This window comes from Sabethes cyaneus, chromosome 3 (assembly GCF_943734655.1).
Source record: "Sabethes cyaneus chromosome 3, idSabCyanKW18_F2, whole genome shotgun sequence".
Taxonomy (NCBI): domain Eukaryota; kingdom Metazoa; phylum Arthropoda; class Insecta; order Diptera; family Culicidae; genus Sabethes; species Sabethes cyaneus.
In genome coordinates, this window is record NC_071355.1 from 140,516,637 (window position 1) to 140,534,797 (window position 18,161).

At 38.7% G+C, this 18,161-nt stretch overlaps 1 protein-coding gene across 2 annotated transcripts; it reads right to left on the reverse strand.

Annotated features, from left to right (window-relative positions):
* Nucleotides 1-2,430: 2,430 nt before the first annotated feature.
* LOC128742308 (uncharacterized) lies at nucleotides 2,431-14,410 on the reverse strand. 2 transcript variants are annotated; one of them, XM_053838638.1, is made up of 3 exons: nucleotides 14,187-14,410; nucleotides 13,094-13,678; nucleotides 2,431-8,321 (listed from the first exon to the last, which is right to left on the reverse strand). In XM_053838638.1, exons 2-3 carry the CDS (start codon nucleotides 13,665-13,667, stop codon nucleotides 7,288-7,290), a joined length of 1,608 nt encoding a protein of 535 aa, XP_053694613.1. In that variant the 5' UTR covers nucleotides 13,668-13,678; nucleotides 14,187-14,410; the 3' UTR covers nucleotides 2,431-7,287. The 2 variants fall into 2 exon arrangements, with proteins under 2 accessions (XP_053694613.1, XP_053694612.1); XM_053838637.1 differs by lacking the exon at nucleotides 14,187-14,410 and adding an exon at nucleotides 13,751-13,860.
* Nucleotides 14,411-18,161: the final 3,751 nt, after the last annotated feature.

Genomic DNA, 18,161 nt, shown 5'->3' on the forward strand with positions numbered 1-18,161 from the left:
TGCGTTTGGCAAACTATTTCTGGAGGGCGCTACCGACAGATTTTACACACACAATCCACAAAACACAAAAATCGATTAATTCCTTCGAGCCTGTTAATCTGTTCTCTGTGGTTGTACATAATTTGGACACTTACGGCAAAATCAAATCACAGATAGGTTACAGAGATGACGAGGCACTCAAAATCCGTTAAATTCTGAATCAAAACGGAGAGTAGCGAGTACCATCACAAATGAATAAAGGCAACTCTCCATTTTGATTCAAAATCTCTGTAACCTATAGTCACAGACAAACAGACATAACACTCGTTTTCCATTCTTCGTACCGATTAAACCGCCATTTTGTTCTTAGTTGGGAATGTCTCCGACATACCCATGTTGCTATTTGATATTTGGGAATGCTAGTGTTCAGGCTAAATGTGAGGAACGATAATTTTTGTTGATTTTTCTTCCAAGAGTTATGTCTGTTTGTCTGTGCTATCGTCTCTGTAAGGGTTAAGGCACCCATACACGTACGTACATGTTGGCCGAAAATGTTGGTGAATTCATGTTCGTCCAACACGCTCGCCGGTGTGTGAATGCCACGAACCAAACTGACAGAAGAAAATCTAGATAGAATTAACAAAAGGGCGAATGTCGCAAATGTAAGCAAAATGGGTGAGAGTTACTTTACTGGAGCGATTGACAGTAGACCAAATCGAGGATTGCCTTGGAATCCTCTAACGATGAAGTAGCGAAATGACCTCGACTTAGCCGACGATATTGTCTGCGTTGCAGAACAAGGTAGATAACTCTCCAAGAACTTCCAGGTAACAGGTCTTACAGTGAATGTAACAAAAACTAAGTCTATGGTAGTGAACACTGACAATGCCGCCAATTTCACAGTAGCGGGACAATAGGTTGAGCAGGTGAACGACTTTCAATATCTTGGTAGCCAGACAATGCCCGAGGGTGGTACCAAGACTGATATAACCACACGGATCAAGAAGACCAGGGATGCCATTGCAGGCCTGCGAAACTTTTGGCGCTCAAACTGGATATGAAAACCCAAACGTTAATCCCGTACTGCTGTACGCCTGCGAAACGTGGTGTGTCTCAGCGGAGACAACTGCAAAAACTGCAGGAATTCATTAATCCTTTCGTGCCTGGTGAACAACTGGATAGCCAACGAGAAACTCCATCATTGATGCCATCAACGGCCGATAGCAACAGAAACTCGTGAACGTAGTTGGAAGTTGATTGGACACACCTTGAGGAAAAGAGCGAACGAGATCTGCAGAGAAGCACTCGACTGTTATCCGCAAGGACAATGTAGAAAGGGTAAACCTAGGGGCTCATGGCGACGCAGCTCAGTCAACGACATCCGGGCTGTAGACGAGAACCTGTGCTGGTGACAGTTAAAAGCCGTGGCGGGTAACCGTCGGCAGATCTCTGATTTTATTCCTTTGTTCTGCCGGACTGGTGAACATGGACACATAAGTAAGTATAATTTAAGTCAATTCGACTATAGTGGAAATGCTCAGCGTTTCTGCTGGAAGAAGATCCTATCATCGCATTATCATTCGTCGTGTCAAGTGTCTTACCAGTCTGCGCTACGCCAGTTACCCACGCCTTCCTCGTGAGAAGAGAATTTTGAGACCATAATTGATGGTTCCCGAAATGAGAAAATCATTAGAATGCATCGTAACGGTAATTCAAAATACCGAGTAATCAAATTAAATAGAGATCACCGCTAATGAAAAGATATCCAGCAAATATGCATTACTCTGTCCGTTTCTGGATGATAAGAATTTATTCCAAGTAAGAAGTCGTTTGCAGAAATTTCTTACTCCAAAGTCATTCTTGCTTCATGGAGAATATAGCATGCAACCGTATGACGCCTGCCTTTCCCATGTGAGATCACCGGAGCTAATCACACCCAAAGAAAGACGCTATAAAGCGAAGCACATAAAGGGATACGTCGCCTTAAAACCAAAAACATGCACCTCGAACTAGTTTTAGATCTGAGCACGAATGCCCTTCTGATAGCCTTAGATCGCTTCGGTAACAGCAGAGACATGTTCGTACAAAACTAAAACCAGGAATCTACTAAACGATGAACCATAAACTCGCGCAGGCCTACGGCGAACTGAGCATTCGAAAAGTGGTCAAGGCTAGACGGATACGATGTGTAGGAGCTATTGCAAGAATACCTCACAGCCACCCTACAAAGATAGTGGTTGGTTCACTTCCAGTAGAAACAAAAGGACCAGATGGTGGTGAATATACGGTGTCCAAGAAACTGGAGAGCTGACAGCCGAGTTAATTGGAGAAATCTTGTTCATTAGGCTATGTCTTAGAGCAGAAAGTCAATTAGATAAATAATGGATGTTAGTGTACGGATTAGAGAAATTATTGCCATTTATATCCAATTTTCAATAATCGTGTCTTAGTTAATGGATTTTTATTTCGCCCCCTTCTCTTTTGCATGAACAAAGCCGCATCTAATAACTTTTTGTTTGTCATACATATTTTATTTCACTTGTCTAGTCTTTTTCCATTTACAACATATCCACAGGAAAGTTTTTTTTATAAATCTACTATTAATAGCATTAATTGCTATTTAGTTACTAATGTAATAGAGCCTCTTGCAGCAAATTCGTATGCATCAGTTGCTTGCCTGTTGTTTATTTAAATTACCAACTGTTGATATATCATGATTCTACCTGCAGGTGCAAAACAAAGGACTAGTTTTTCGTAAAATATTATTACTTCTATTTTTTTTAAACAAAATAACGACCAGAGTCAAATTCTATCATTGAAAGGTTCTATATCACAAGGAATATTCCATTTATCATATGTCTTCGTTTATTACAAGTGTGTACTGCTTTCATAAATTACACTATTAATTGCCGTTGAGTATTGCTTGCACATACTACTGGGGGCATTTGTAGCGAATTCGTAAATAACAGCTATCTAGCTTCTTTAAAAATGTTGATATGCAGTCATTCTACATGCAGGTATCAGTAAAAGACTAGTATATGTGATTATTCATTTAGAAAGGGTTGCGGCATCAGTTTTTCGACCTGTTGCTATTTTGCGTCTTTGCCCTCTGTTCTCCGCAGCCTAGGTAGAAAATCATCACTAATTCTTACCAATATACACAACTACGGGCACATTCAGTATAGGTAACACGAAAACAGAATAGGCCCAATAATTAGAAGCATGCCGAAAATACCATCCAATGCTCTACTTCTCCTGAGTAATGTTTGAAAACATATGTAGATACATATATTTATATTTATGCATGGAACAATAAAGAATTTTCGTACGAATAACTAAACGCTCTATTTTTTTAAATTGATAATATTGCTCGAAAATTCAATATGATTAAGAGGCTATGTCAGACTAGCTCTAATATTGTCAAAACATAAGCAATTATCAAAATACGAGAAGTCAGAAATTGATTAACGTTCTTCCATGTGCGAGAAATATTCAATATCGCATTACCGGTAGCATTTATTTACAATATCTGTATGTATTATTGTTGTTTTACGACATGTGATAGAACTGCAGCACATAATATGCCTCTCAATGTCACTTACGTTTTTTTTTAAAGTTTCCGAGAATATTTCATTACTCTGTACCCCTTAATAAGGGGACAAGGAGTTTTTTGATTTAAAAAAATCAAAATTTCAATTCTTTCGAAAAATTTGCATTTTGAGAGTATGTATCCGAAGCCGTTTGAATAAATTCTGAAAATAGACTAAAATTAAGTTGCAGCTACTTGTCCTGAATTACATAGCGAATGAAAATTTCAACACCGCCACTCAAAAACTAAACCGGCAGCCTAGGAGTTAGAAGAACGCATTGATTACAGGCGTTGTTTTTTAGTTTGAAATCTAAAGTAGAGTTTTGAAAAGTTAGGTTCCATGTCTAATGCTACAAAAATTTATGTAGAATTCAATAATATTAGGTAACTTTTCAAGACAAAATATCGTAATACTTTTTTGAATGATTTAATTCAGGGAGGGAAAGGCGAAAGAGGCTGCCATATCAAAACATAATTATTAATGTTCATCTAAAACCCGATGGTCACAATGCAAAGAACCCGAATCGGCTTACACGTTATCAAGAAAAATATGTTTGAGTTATTTGCGAGCAGGTTTTTAATACTGAAGTTTGTCTCACAATGACATATAGTTGAAATAATGAGTATTTTTTGTTCGGGAGTTCAGCGTCGCTTACGTGTTTGAGAATAACCTGTTTCGAAGTTTTCGCGCAGTTAATCAAATGCGATTTTACTGGTTCGACCAATCACGAAGTGCAACTAAGGGCATTCTGCTTGAGCTAAGTTAAGCTGATACTCAGCGAGCTCAAATTGTGAATTGAGAAATAATGTCGCAAAGTTCGAAATTTTATTTACGTTCAGCTTGAGTTGTAGCTCTTAGATTAGTTTTTTAGCCGTCAGATTAATTAAAATTATTCTAGTATTCAATTTCGAATAACCTCATAACTCCCAACTCTTATAAATTTTCTTGGAAAGTTGTTTTTATCATAATCGAGGTATATACCTACATTCACACATAAAAATCTTCTTTGAAACATAGATATTTTATAAATATTACTTTTTCTATTCAAATTTATTGCTCCTGTTCATAGTTTTATTTAGTTCAACTTGTACTTTAACCGTGCATTTCGTCTCTTTGAGTAATACGTTTCGCTGGCTTCAACTTTGACGTAGAAGAATGCAATTAAATCTTGATCGAATAATTGTTACTATCTTCGTACATAAATTAATAAGCATAATATACAGTCAACCAAAAAAGTATTCGGACAGCAGCGCATAAAATTTTCTTTTAGAAATTTTGCACAGTATTTTTGCAAAGAAAGGTAACACATATTTTTTAAAATAATGTTTAACTAAAGCATATTTATATGCACAACAAAAATTCGGGGAAAAGCTTTCCGTTTTGAAGATAGGGTACATACAGTTTGAATTCCTCAAAAATGCAGCCAAAAAAGTATTCGGACAGTTAACTATTAGTTGAAACAAATGTCCTTTCTCGCTCAACTACTACCTTGTAGGACCATTTACATTCTTGATGACCTGTTTTAATCTGTTTGGGATAAAATTAACAATTTTTCAAATATCCCACTGTGAATTGCTGACCATTTTTTTACAAGAGCTCGGTTTAAGTCATTGTGATAAGAAATCGAATGATTTCTCATTTAGAAATGAGATTATCTAAAAAGATGTTCAAAAGGGTTTAAATCTAGACTGAATGCTGATGTTTCGATAGCTCTAGGACAATTATATGGTGCCTACCGCTTACAATTATCGACAGTATGTTTAGATTCAACATCCCGGTACAATATGTATGTACCACACAATTACAATTTTGCTTTAATTTCACCTAAAATTATTCAGATAGTTGAGTTTACATTTAGTTCTATCCAAAAATATATATCTTTGGTGCCTCGGAGCTTTCCAAGCACCCCAACAAGGTATGACATCAACAACCCTTATGCAAGAATAACTAAAAGAGAAGGGTTACAAGCAAAAAATCACTCGTCAGCAAGTAAACGAGCAATGCGGTTAGTGTCATAGTTGTTAGTGTTTAGTTCGAAAACAGACACTGAGGAAGCCTGCAAGTCGTAGGCGAAATACGTATCTGTCATTGAATAAAATACACATAGTAGAATTAAATTGGATAAGTTTTCTTATTTTTTATTTTTAGGTTTCGTATTCTACTAAGACGCTCCAAAAACTTCAGTGTCCGAATACTTTTTTGGCTGCATTTTTGAGGAATTCAAACTATATGTACCCTATCTTCAAAACGGAAAGCTTTTTCCCGAATTTTTGTTGTGCATATAAATATGCTTTAGTTAAACATTGTTTTAAAAAATATGTGTTACCATTCTTTGCAAAAATACTGTGCAAAATTACTAAAAGAAAATTTTATGCGCTGCTGTCCGAATGCTTTTTTGGTTGACTGTACATTAGATATCTCAAACGGTCTTTCCGACTTTTTGGAACTTTATATACCTACAGTGGTCCTGGTCTTTGTTACATCTTTGGATTCAACACTTTATACTTTATTATAGATCTAAAATTATTACTATTGCCTGTCACTCATGCTGTTGCTGTTCTCAGTGATTGACCACCATACGAATGTTATAAAACACCACGAGCCAGAAAACCAGACAATTTTAATCCGTCAGCAATATGGTTTTGCTTATGTGCTTCTTACGTTTTTACTGACAACACTATTATCATAGGATATTGGACATAAGTCAGACCAGGCCAAGTCGCAAAATTAAAAAAATTAATTAATGACAACCAACGATCAAGAACTACATTTTACTCTAAACAGATTTCATAAACGATACAAATAGCCAGAGATGTGAGATGATTTCGAACGATTGAAAGCTACAAACAATACCTACAACAGAGTAGTAAACTTTGAATTCGGGTTTTCTCGAAATCAGAATTTTGTCATTTGGTTCGGTCCGGCCTAATACCGACCAATTAATTATGGCAATATTTTTATCTGGTACCTATTTACAATACATCCATTTTTTAACCAGGACAACAGATTGCCAAAACCTTGCTTGATTATAATATTTGATTTGTAAAACCAGGCATTTTAAGGCCAGTTGGCTGCATTAACCAACATAACAAAATAAGTGCAATAACAAAACATTTGGATTTTTTCAGTTGAACAAGTTTTATTGCTAGCAGTGCAGTGTCAGTAGGACTACCACGTCATCTGCAGGACGTAAAGAGTTCATTATTACTGAGAATTAATTTTGTAAGGTTTTGTTTTAAAATAAATTAATTCGACAATTTGCTGTTAATATCTTATCCAAATATTTGCTCATTCCGAATGGTTGCATAATTTGCGTTTTAAATTTTTTAGTAAACAGTTATTATTGAAATCATATGGCTAACATAAATATTGCAAAAGTGACAAAACATTATTTTAACTTCTCTATGCTAGACATCTTGACTTTATGCTTTATACAATTAGATGTGAAAGGCACATTTTCATCGTCAAATTCACTACAAGTTTTCTATGATCAGGAGGGCAATAAAAATTTGTTTAAGTTGAACCATTCATAATTGCATCTTCATAATTACTGATAATTAGGTGTAGGTTATAAAAAAACTGTTAATGCTAATCTATTATGCTGAAATGGCATTATTCTTTGTCTTATCGTTCAAATTTGCCGACTTGTCTGAGCAAGCTGACGTTAAAATAATTTTATTATTGATGCCATATAACTGTAACACTAAATTTTTAGCAATTATAGAAACGCACAAGTCAGTACTAAAAACAGGACAGAAATTGGAAATATAACGTAGATGGCCATCCGAGGTTGACACGTCGATATAAGAAAAGTAATGTCGTCTTCCTCGTGCTCAATGCCATCGCGGGTGGGTACTTCGACTATAACTCGCTCGTCTGTCCAGAAAGAAATAGGAAATGAGCAATTTGTACTATTAACACAGCCTTTTGATTCCGAGATGTTTGAGTACTGAAAGGTTGGCTTGTAAATATCAAACACTGCATGGATATCATTTTGAACATAATCGTTATCACTGTAGAATATATAATAGTAGTAACCATCCGATGCGATCTCATGCTTTGTTACCATATGAACCCCATTCTCGAGATATTGTACATCTTTACAAAGATGACTCGGTGGAAAGCTTTGTGCCAGCAAAATATCACCATCGTAGCATGTGAGCAAACTGTTTTCAAAACTTGACACCGAGTCTGATGTGTTGTTGGAGAAATTGAAGGCGTTGCCGCCGTGGTTTATACGTCGGTCATAAACAGTATCACGTTTTGTTCTCGTGCCACTAGAATCCGTCGGTATATTTTCTGCTAGTGGTGTACCTTCAGCGTGAATGCTATTACGAATTATCTTATCGCGATGGTGGCCATGTCTACCGTGATGTCGTTTACGACGATTAACTTCTTCAATCTCTCTGTTGGTGTTCTGCGTAGTTTTGGCACTTGTAGCCTCTGGTTGCTGCTTAAAACTGTCATAATGTCTACGACTAGAATCGACTTCTTTGGAAATATGTATAGAATTTGGCACATTCGATGGACGGCCGTCAGCAGCTGAACGATCCTGATGAGCCAAAGATTTATCTTCATCTGAGCTGTCAGGATTTTCATTGCTCTTCTTTCTGTGTTGATTATTCGCTACTAAACCTTTCGATGCCAGCTTATGCTTTGTATTGTAAGCATGTTTTGTCGACTCTTCAGATTTCCTATGAGCATTCAAAGTTTCATCAGCAGTCATATCTTCGTCAGTTAAATCTTCACCACCTAAAAATAAATAAGAATGCATGATTCAAAAATTAAATACAGAAGCAGATGTACAAATTATTGCACGAAATGCTAATTATTGCGTAAAAATTCAAATGCGAATAGGCTCAAATAAAATAATACTACAACATATCAATTTATGATTTTCTCTCGAAGTAAAGGCAACAGTTTTAATCTAAAAACTTTTATATTGCAGCTCACGGAACAATGACACATATTATATATTACTATAATAGTAATTGACACGGTTGGATAACGTCATCAGTGTCTTGTCCAGTAGCTCCAATCCGTGCTTCTCCTTGGTGCCAATTGGGGTATGAGCAACCAAAGTTGCTAGTTGAGGAATAAAGTTTTTCCACGTTCATCAACGTAAACCCACACCTAGAAAGTGACGAGAACGATAATGATGCTTAATACGCGCAGGTTGAGCGTGAATGTTTTATTCAATGTCCAGTATTGAAGACATAGCGTCAAAACGGTCATCAGAGACCTGGGCGTTGACAGGTTGGCCGGGAGGAGGAATTCAGATCGGTTATCGGCAAGTTCAGCGCACACCGACTAACGGACGAGAACGGCATTCGACTTATTGACTTCGCCGCTTTCAAAAACATGACCATGCGAAGCACTTCTCCCATATCGGTAAACCTGGAGAATGAATCGCAAATAGACCACGTTTTAATTGATGGAAGGCACTTCTCGAATATTTTGAATGGTTAATGTGCGCTAATGGCTTTGGGATACATATTGGCAGCACTTACGCTACGTGCTGCGCGAATACACCCTTTTCGTAAGGGACAATATGAAAGTAATTTTTTTCTCTACATTGCAAATGTATATCTTGATTAATAGACACGTTATCTGTTTTACTCCGATCTAATAAATACGTTTCCGCGGATTTCTCAAGTGTTTTCGTATTATCGATGATTCCCTCCTGTTCGCTAACAGGTTATGGGCCCAGCGTGTAAGACCGCGAAGAAATTTGTGACGCCGGACAGTGATTTTATTTAGATTTGCTGTGCTGTATCCCGTGAGTGAAGATTTTGTTAAAATGGCCGACCAACCACGATTTCCACTCCAGAAGTTGAACAACCAGAATTATCAGTCCTGGAAGTTCAAAATCGAAATGCTGCTCATTCGCGATGAGCTGTGGCATGTCATTTCGGAGCCGGTTCCGGAGCCTATAACAGAAGCGTGGACAAAAGCGGATATGAAGGCTAGAGCGACAATCGGTTTGTGCATTGAAGACAGCCAGACAAGCCTGATTCGAAATTGTGCAAACGCGAAAGATGCTTGGAAAGCATTAAAAGACTACCACGACAAATGCTCGGAAGTGTACCTTCTGAAGAAGCTGACTCGCCTGGAATTGGCAGAAAACGGTAATATGGAGCAACATTTACAAACGTTCACAGAACGTATTGCAGATGCCGGTGAAGCAATTCCAGCGAAGCTGCAGGTGGCTATGCTGTTGTGTTCTCTTCCTGAATCATACGACCCGTTAACGACTGCGCTGGAGCAACGATCGCGAGAGGAATTGACCTTGGACCTGGTAAAATCGAAGTTGCTTGCCGAAGCAGAAAAACGAAGAGAGAGGCATGGAATTGTCACCGACAATGGTGAAAAAGCGCTACGAACAGATTTTCGCAAAAATCATGTTGGTACCGGCAGCAACAACAAAGAAACTCGTCACTGTTTCCACTGTAAGAAGCCCGGTCATCTGAAGCGTAATTGTCGTAGTTGGAAAAATCAGTTTGGTTCGGATTCTTATAAGAAAAACGAAGCGTCGAACAAACCGAAAAAGGAAGAAGAATGTAAAGTAAAACAAGTCAGTGTTAATGATGCTCCACTTGCGTGGATGGTAAATTGCGGAGAACATTCGTGTTGGTTTATCGACAGCGGTGCATCTCGTCACATGACAGGTGACAAAAAATTTTTCGAAGTGTTTAATACAACAGAAGGAATAAATGTTTTGTTGGCCGATGGTGAAAAGGCACAAGCTGTTGGATCTGGTCAAGGATCGATTGTTGGCGTAAACGGTGATGGTAATGCCGTTGATATTGAACTACGCGACGTGCTTTTCGTGCCAAAGTTGACAAGTGGTTTGATTTCGGTGAGTACCCTTGCATCTAAAGGTTTTAGTGTTGTATTTTTCGGCGATCGTTGTGAAATTCGTAATCAACATGGAACGGTTTCGGCGGTAGCGATACGCCGTGGTAGTTTGTATGAATTGTGCACTCCGGAGCAAGCAATGATAAGTGTACAGTCATCTCACTCAGCCAATTGCCAGCACACATGGCATCGTAGACTCGGTCATCGTGATGCGGATATGATTCGAGCAATTTCGGCAAAGGGGTACGCTGATGGAATGAAGTTGGTAGATTGCGGAATAAAAACAGTCTGTCGTTGTTGCTTAGAAGGCAAAATGTCTCGTGTTCCATTCCAAAAGCAGGTTGATCGCGGATCAAAAGAAAAACTCGATCTTGTGCATACCGACCTTTGTGGGCCGATGACGGATACACCAAGCGGAAATAAATATTTTCTCACTCTCATTGACGATTACACTCGGATGACGTTCCTCTACTTGCTGAAATCGAAGTCAGAGGCGGCGGAGAAAATTAAAGGTTTTGTGCAGTTTTGCAAAACGCAGCTTGGTAAGACCCCACGGATTATTCAGTCAGATAACGGAGGCGAATATACAGGGAAGGATTTGCAAAATTACCTCAGGAGCGAAGGAATTTTGAGCCAGTTTATTGTCCCGTATTCCCCTCAACAGAACGGTTTAGCGGAGAGGAAGAACCGTTATTTGAAGGAGATGACGATGTGTATGTTATTGGAAGCAGGCCTTGACCAACGATACTGGGGTGAAGCAGTGTTGACAGCGACCTACATTCAAAATCGTTTGCCATCCAAGTCAATTGGAATGAGCCCGTTTGAAAAGTGGTACGGCAGGAAACCTTCCTACAAACATTTTAGAATTTTCGGATGTGAAGCGTGGGTGCAGATTCCTGCAGAGAAAAGGAAGAAATTCGAAGTGAAAGCTCGTAAATTAGTGTTCGTGGGTTACTCAAACCAACAAAAGGCATATCGTTTTCTTGACAAGAACAGTGATCGCATAACAATCAGTCGTGACGTAAAATTTGTAGAAGACTTGCAAATGAACATGAATTGTGAATTGTGATGAAACAGTGCTAAACGATAAAAATGAAAAGGCAGAGTCTGAAATTAATTTGGAACCGCTAAGAAAGTGCCGTGACGAACTTGATCAAGAAGATGATATGCAGGGGTACGATACCGCTGAAGATTTATACTACGGCGAAGAAGAGCCAGAACAGTACGAAAGTGATAGTGGTAGCGATGCACAACCGCAAGGCGAACCGCGAGTGACAAGAGGTGTTTTGCCTGTAAGGTTTAGCGATTACGTGATGGGATTAATAGCAATGGAGCACGAAGAACCAGCAACTTTCAAAGAAGCTATCGAAAGTGACGAAAAGGATGAATGGTTAAAGGCTATGAAGGATGAATACGAGTCATTGATCTCAAGCAACACTTGGGAGCTAGTTGATCGACCGGTTAATCGAAATGTCATCGGCTGTAAGTGGGTCTATCGAAAGAAGTTGAACGCGGATGGCAACGTTGAAAGGTTTAAAGCAAGGCTTGTTGCTCAAGGATTCAGTCAACGCTTTGGCACTGACTATAATCAGATTTTCGCGCCAGTCGCTATGCAGTCAACCTTGCGTGTACTGTTAACGGTCGCAGGAAAGCGGGAAATGGCAGTGAAGCATCTGGATGTCATGACAGCTTACTTGTACGGTACACTGAACGAGGAAATCTACATGCGACAGCCGCCAGGATTCGTTGTGCAGGATAAGTCAAACCAGGTTTGCAGATTAAAGAAAAGTCTTTACGGCTTGAAGCAAGCAGCTAGAGTTTGGCATCAAATTCTACTGGAGCTTGGCTTCAGTCAATGCAAGGCTGATTCGTGTCTGTACAGAAAACATGTTGACGGGAAACTGTGGATGTATCTGCTACTATACGTCGATGATATCCTTGTTGTATGCGAGCAGGAGGAGGCGATAAAGAACGTTGAAAACGCTTTACAAGCGAAGCTCAAGATTTCCAAACTGGGAGATGTGAATTGTTTTCTGGGAATTCGTATTCAAAAGGACAAAGATGGTTTCTACAGTCTTAATCAAGAATGCTTTATACGAAAGATTGTTAAGCGTTTTGGTTTGGAGCAATCAAAGAAATCCAAATATCCAATGGAACCTGGATACTTCAAGTTAAAATGTGACAACCAGCTAAAGGATAACAACGATTATCACAGTCTAATTGGATCTCTGCTCTACTTAGCATCAAACAGTCGACCGGATATAGCAGCTTGCGTGGGAATCCTAAGTCGAAAAATTAGTTGCCCGTCGAACGCCGATTGGATAGAAGCCAAACGGATTGTGCGCTACTTATTGTATACGGCAGAATACAGACTCTGTTTAGGAAACGCGAAATCTGATTTCAAGCTTGTTGGTTACTGCGACGCACTCAATTTATATTGATTTAAAATTGCCAACGGACGAACGGAATGAGTTATGACTTAAAAACATACTTGTACAAATATTCTACATCTATTTAATCTAGACCGTAACAGATTCTCAGTGTTTGTAGTTTCAAGATACAAACCCTGAAATTTTGAAGCCTTTCAAAGCCAAACGACCAAACAAATTACCAGCCCAATATTAGTGTAGTACTTTTCCCATAATGTTATATTTTAATAAACTTACCATGATTTCCTATATCAGGCGGTACATAGCGATCGGATTTGTTGTCGTTATTGGGTCCAGAGGAATCCACTATCTCCGCAGCTGATTCGAACGTTACTAACACTTGTGTGTGCTCGTTATTCAAATGAGCGCCTATTTTATTTTTGTTATGTTCTAAAAGACCACAAGTTCGGAGATTTCTTTCACCTTTAACTACCAGAATTCGAGAGCCGTCATAGCGCGAACAGACTTTTAAAGCAACCGTTGCTCCTTTAAGCAAGTAAAAGCCCCAATATTCAAGCGTATCGTCTGGTAGAGACATCGATTTCTTCAATCGTATATGCTTTCGATTCTGGGATATCTCCGGCTTCTGCTTCAGCTGAAATGCATTGAAGCTGGTATTCATCTGCAACGTGTGACGTTGACAAAATATTGATGATATTCCATCTCGGATTTCAATGATGTCGGATTCAGCAATCGGATATACTACATCAGCAAAAACTGTATGCCGAAGATACAGGGGTAGTATTATTAATGACGCAGGTAAAATCGCAGTCAGTATGCAGAATGCTATGACGCGCTTGACACCATGCATACTTTTGGTTTCTGAAACAAAATAAAGCAAGGTTGATTCATTATAATATTTAATATAGTCAATGAACGATGCTATAAATTTACATGAACTGCAGCACTATTTATTTCAAACATTCACTGTAATGTAGGTACTTATTATTACTATGACTAAAATAAACACAACATCGTTATACTAGATAAACCAGTTTGTCTGCTTTTTGATACCATGTGCAAAAGACAATTGTTTATCAGTTCGCAGTATGTATTATTTTTAGAACTATATTGTTCCCCACGGATGCAATCAAATTCCGCCAGGCCATGAATCTTCTTGGTCAGCGCACAGTTCGTTGGCTTACATATGCAATTGCGCAACATTGGTTGTTTATGCACGAGATAATAGGTTTTGTGGAACAAAATAGCACGAAATGAATAGCAACAATGTGGTTGCTGATCAATTAATCTATATGGTATGAATGTAGATAGCAAGGTAGTTTTCTCTAGTTGATTACAATGTAGTCTTGTGCGACAAATCTAAACATACCTGTGTAGAATGACGAGTTCCCGAACGGAGATTCAGAGCAACTAAGTTTGTTAATATCACAATCGACGTTGGAAGATTCGACGAATGCCTTATCATATTTTTCGCTGAAGTACGCTGCTGTCGCTAGCTCTTTTGTTATAGTAAGTTCAGAATCAGAGATGGATTGCACTACTGCGCGTTTGAATAAACGCGTTGTAGAAATGATAATTAGAAACGACGCGAGCACTATTCAGATTCACATGCATGAAGCTTAAAATTATCATTTGCTTGATTGCAATTTAGTTTTAATTCTCAGGTTTTAATTGGCTCACAAATAAACTTACAATATGTGTTTTGCTTCAGTGGCTATGCAGGCACTTTGTTCTATTATTCCACTAGGTATTTTATCATTCGAGTGTTTGTTTATCTGGTCCATTATATCCATATGCATTATATATATATATTCTGTCAAATACCATAACATCAGGAGTCGACGAAAAATGAAACTTAAACAAAAGTTATGTCGACTTTCTACTGTAACATATGTAACATGAGTAACTAGGAGTAACGAGTTGCTATACGAAAAGAAATGCATATTATTGGATAAATAAATTTGAGATAAATAAGATTAGGTAAACTTCTAGCTCAATCATCTAATGGTATTATGCAGCGAATTCGTAAATCCTGGCTCCTGGACTTGGCTCAGTCGATTACCGTATTTATAAATTATTGTAAATTACAAAATTGAAATAACGGATGTAAGTTACTTATAGCATGATTTTCAGGTCAATCATTTTATTCTATGAGATGTCCTTTTTCTTCAACAGTTTCGTTTTGCAACTGCTTTCTACAGATGGGCTAACCCTTCAAAGCGCGTTAAAGGGCTAACCCTAAAGTTTTGATTTGAGACGAACTTTTAGATGTTATCACCGCGTTCAGTCAAATAAATTACCGCGATTCCAACCGCTAAGATCTCGGCGAAACATCAAAATGCGGAGATCTTGTAAATTCAATAGTTCAACAAAACTTAGCAAAATATGCCGTCCTTTGGAAAATTTAGCTAAAACTCTCTGGATTTGTAAATTATTGTTTAATAATAATTTGCCATTTCTGTCTGTCTGTATGTTCCTTATAGACTCGGAAACTACTAAACCGATCGATCGGCGTGAAAATTCGTTTTCAGGAGCGGAGAAGGTTCTTGTGATGGTTCGAGACCCCTTCCTCCTCTGAAAGGGGGGACAAATGAAACATAAATTTTTGCATAACTCGAGAACTAATCAAGGAAATGGAACCAAATTTGGCAAATTTGGAGGCATTATTTTTTCTCTGATGGTTGACGAACCCTTCCCCCTGAGGAGGTTTACTGACCTCTATAACTTTTCTTCAGTTCGGTCCGAACGAGCGACAGCGTGTAAGGAGGGAATCACACCTACGAAATGGTACTTTCTGCGAAAAGGTACTTTCCATGAAATGGTATTCCATGAAACACTATATTCCGCGTAATGGTCAACCAAAATTGGTTGACCATGAAATGTTATACAATCACGGCGAATATTTAAATGCTATCAGCTTTATTTTATCTGGGTCGGCTAATTCGATTCCATAAAATGGAAACAAAAATTGTAAATAAAATATGAATTTGAGAGACTTTTACAATAAGTATACCATAAATTTCAATGTCCACAAGAAAAACTGTTGTGAAGGCATTATTTCTATTGCAAAATTTAATAGAGTAAGAAGGGGCAAAAGTGCGACGGAGATAAAAGTGCGATTCATATTCAATGATTTATCATTGCAGATTCCATATAATTTGACAGCATTTGGTATGGATGGGTGACTAGACCACTTTGACAGCTGGAATCTATTGTAAACATTTGTTGTTTAGGAGGCATGATTGCCGAGCTAAGTGTATAAATCTCGGGTACTTTTTCAAAAGAACGTAAATGACATTGAGAGACTCTCTTTGCTATCCCTCTCTTCCGATTATTACGACGATGCAGGATATCATTTTACACCTTACTGGACACTGCAGTCTAAAAGTGTGATTTTTCAATCACATAACAGTTCGATAAAGGTTTTTTTACCATACTTGAATGTTTCAATTATAGTTGCGTAACCCTTCATGCAACAAATGGTGCTGCTTGGGCAGAATAGTTGTTCCAGCTCCTCAGGATCATGGCCAACTCATTCCGCGCCCATCGATACTTGGCCAAATTCTCTCTCGTGGATATGATTAGATAGTTTTTCCAAGCTCTTTTTTCCTTTCTATCGCTTGTTGGCATTCCCCGTCAAATCAATCATTTCATGCACTCGAGGTTTCCACTCCTAGCACCGCGGTTGCGGCCTCGTTGACGGCCGAGCGTATCATACTCCATCCGTCTTCGAGGATCGAAGCATCTAGCTCCACAGAAGAAGGCAGAGCTTCATCCAGTACGCGCGCGTAGTTTTCGACAACTGGCGGGTTGTTTAACTGCCTAACCGTCCATAGTTTTACGCGCATATGTATTTATTGCTACTAGGTAATGGTCCGAGTCGATACGGAGCATACGTTGGTGATGTTCGAGAAAAACTGGCCCTCGATGAGAATATGGTCGATTTGGTTCGAAGTTCGTTGGTCAGGTGATTTCCAGGTGGCTTTGTGGATATCTTTATGGGAAAAGAAAGTGCTTCTGATCACCAAGTCTCGGGAAGCTGCAAAGTTGATGCATCGCTGGTTGTTGTCGTTCGTGTCGGTGTGCAGGCTATGGGGCCCGATCACCGGTCTATACATTACTTCCCTGCCGACCTGGGCGTGGATAGCCCCGATGACGATCTTGATGTCCTGTCGTGAGCAGCTGTCATACGTTGCCTCCAGCTGCGCATAAAACACTTCCTTCTCGTCGTCGGGTATAGCTTCGTGTGGACAATGGACGTTTATGATAGTGTAGTTGAAGAAACGGTCTTTTATCCTCAACACGCACATCCTCTCGTTGATCGTTTTCGATTATGTGATCCTGCCATTTGCCCAACACTAAGAAGTTCGTTCCCAGCTCCTTGATCGCTTCACCGCTCTGAAAAAATTGGGCTTTACCGCCACAGATCCTCCACACATTCTCGCCTTTGCGACATATCTCCTGCAGTGTCACGATGCCAAATTTTCGGGGTTCTAACCGATCGAGCAGCACACTGTCGCCAGCCACCAACAAAATTTAGCGATCTGCAGTTCCATGTACCAAATCTCCATTCCATGTCCTTATTTCGTCGCCTTTGTCCATGCCGAATGTTCCGAGTAACGAAGAGCTATATAGTTGAAAATTTTCACAGACCCTGGCTACGTGGCTGTGCATCTTTTATTATTTGGAACCCAACCTTCTGTTTTTATTTAAGTCACTTGCAACCAGTTTTATTATTCAGAACACTTCAGGATTCTATCGACTCTGTCGCTCCCAGAGGAGTTTCAAACAAACGACCGGTTTTTAGACTATGAGGTAAATTTAAGGTTGGAAATAATGTGATGCCATTTTTCGATAAAAAATCAGAATTGAGTGGGTCAGAAGGAAAGGGGTGTAAGTGACAAAAAGTAAATTTCAAGAAAATCAGCTCCAAAGTTAACATCATCTAGAAAATTCGTCAGGCCAAATAATATAAAACTAATGACGCTCTATTGTTGTGTTAATATTTCTTTATTAAATTCTATTGAAGTCTTGCAAAAGCACTTTGATTTTCGGCATTTATAAGACATTTTTGAAAATGTTATTTGCACTTACACCCCTTTCCTTCTAAGTTATGCATTTGTACCCCTTTCATTCCAAGCAATTATAAGGAATTACTACACTCAACCCCCGCTAATAAGAAAAACAGCTCGTTCAGATTGGGCGAGTTCATTTTTAATCTGAATATTTGGTAACTCTATTCATTTTCACATTCGCGCAAGACGCTCACTCTATGAACTTGTTGTTTTGATTTGACGAAAACAAACGTTTTGAAAACATTTCAAACATGTGCGAATTCTAAACA

Bases quoted from the DNA above. Each gene is read 5' to 3' on its own strand.
- LOC128742308 (XM_053838638.1), bottom strand. From the start codon at position 13,667: ATGCATGGTGTCAAGCGCGTCATAGCATTCTGCATACTGACTGCGATT. The intron at 8,322-13,093 runs GTAAGTTTATTA...ATTTATTTTTAG, and splicing joins GCCTGATATAGGAAATCATG to GTGGTGAAGATTTAACTGAC.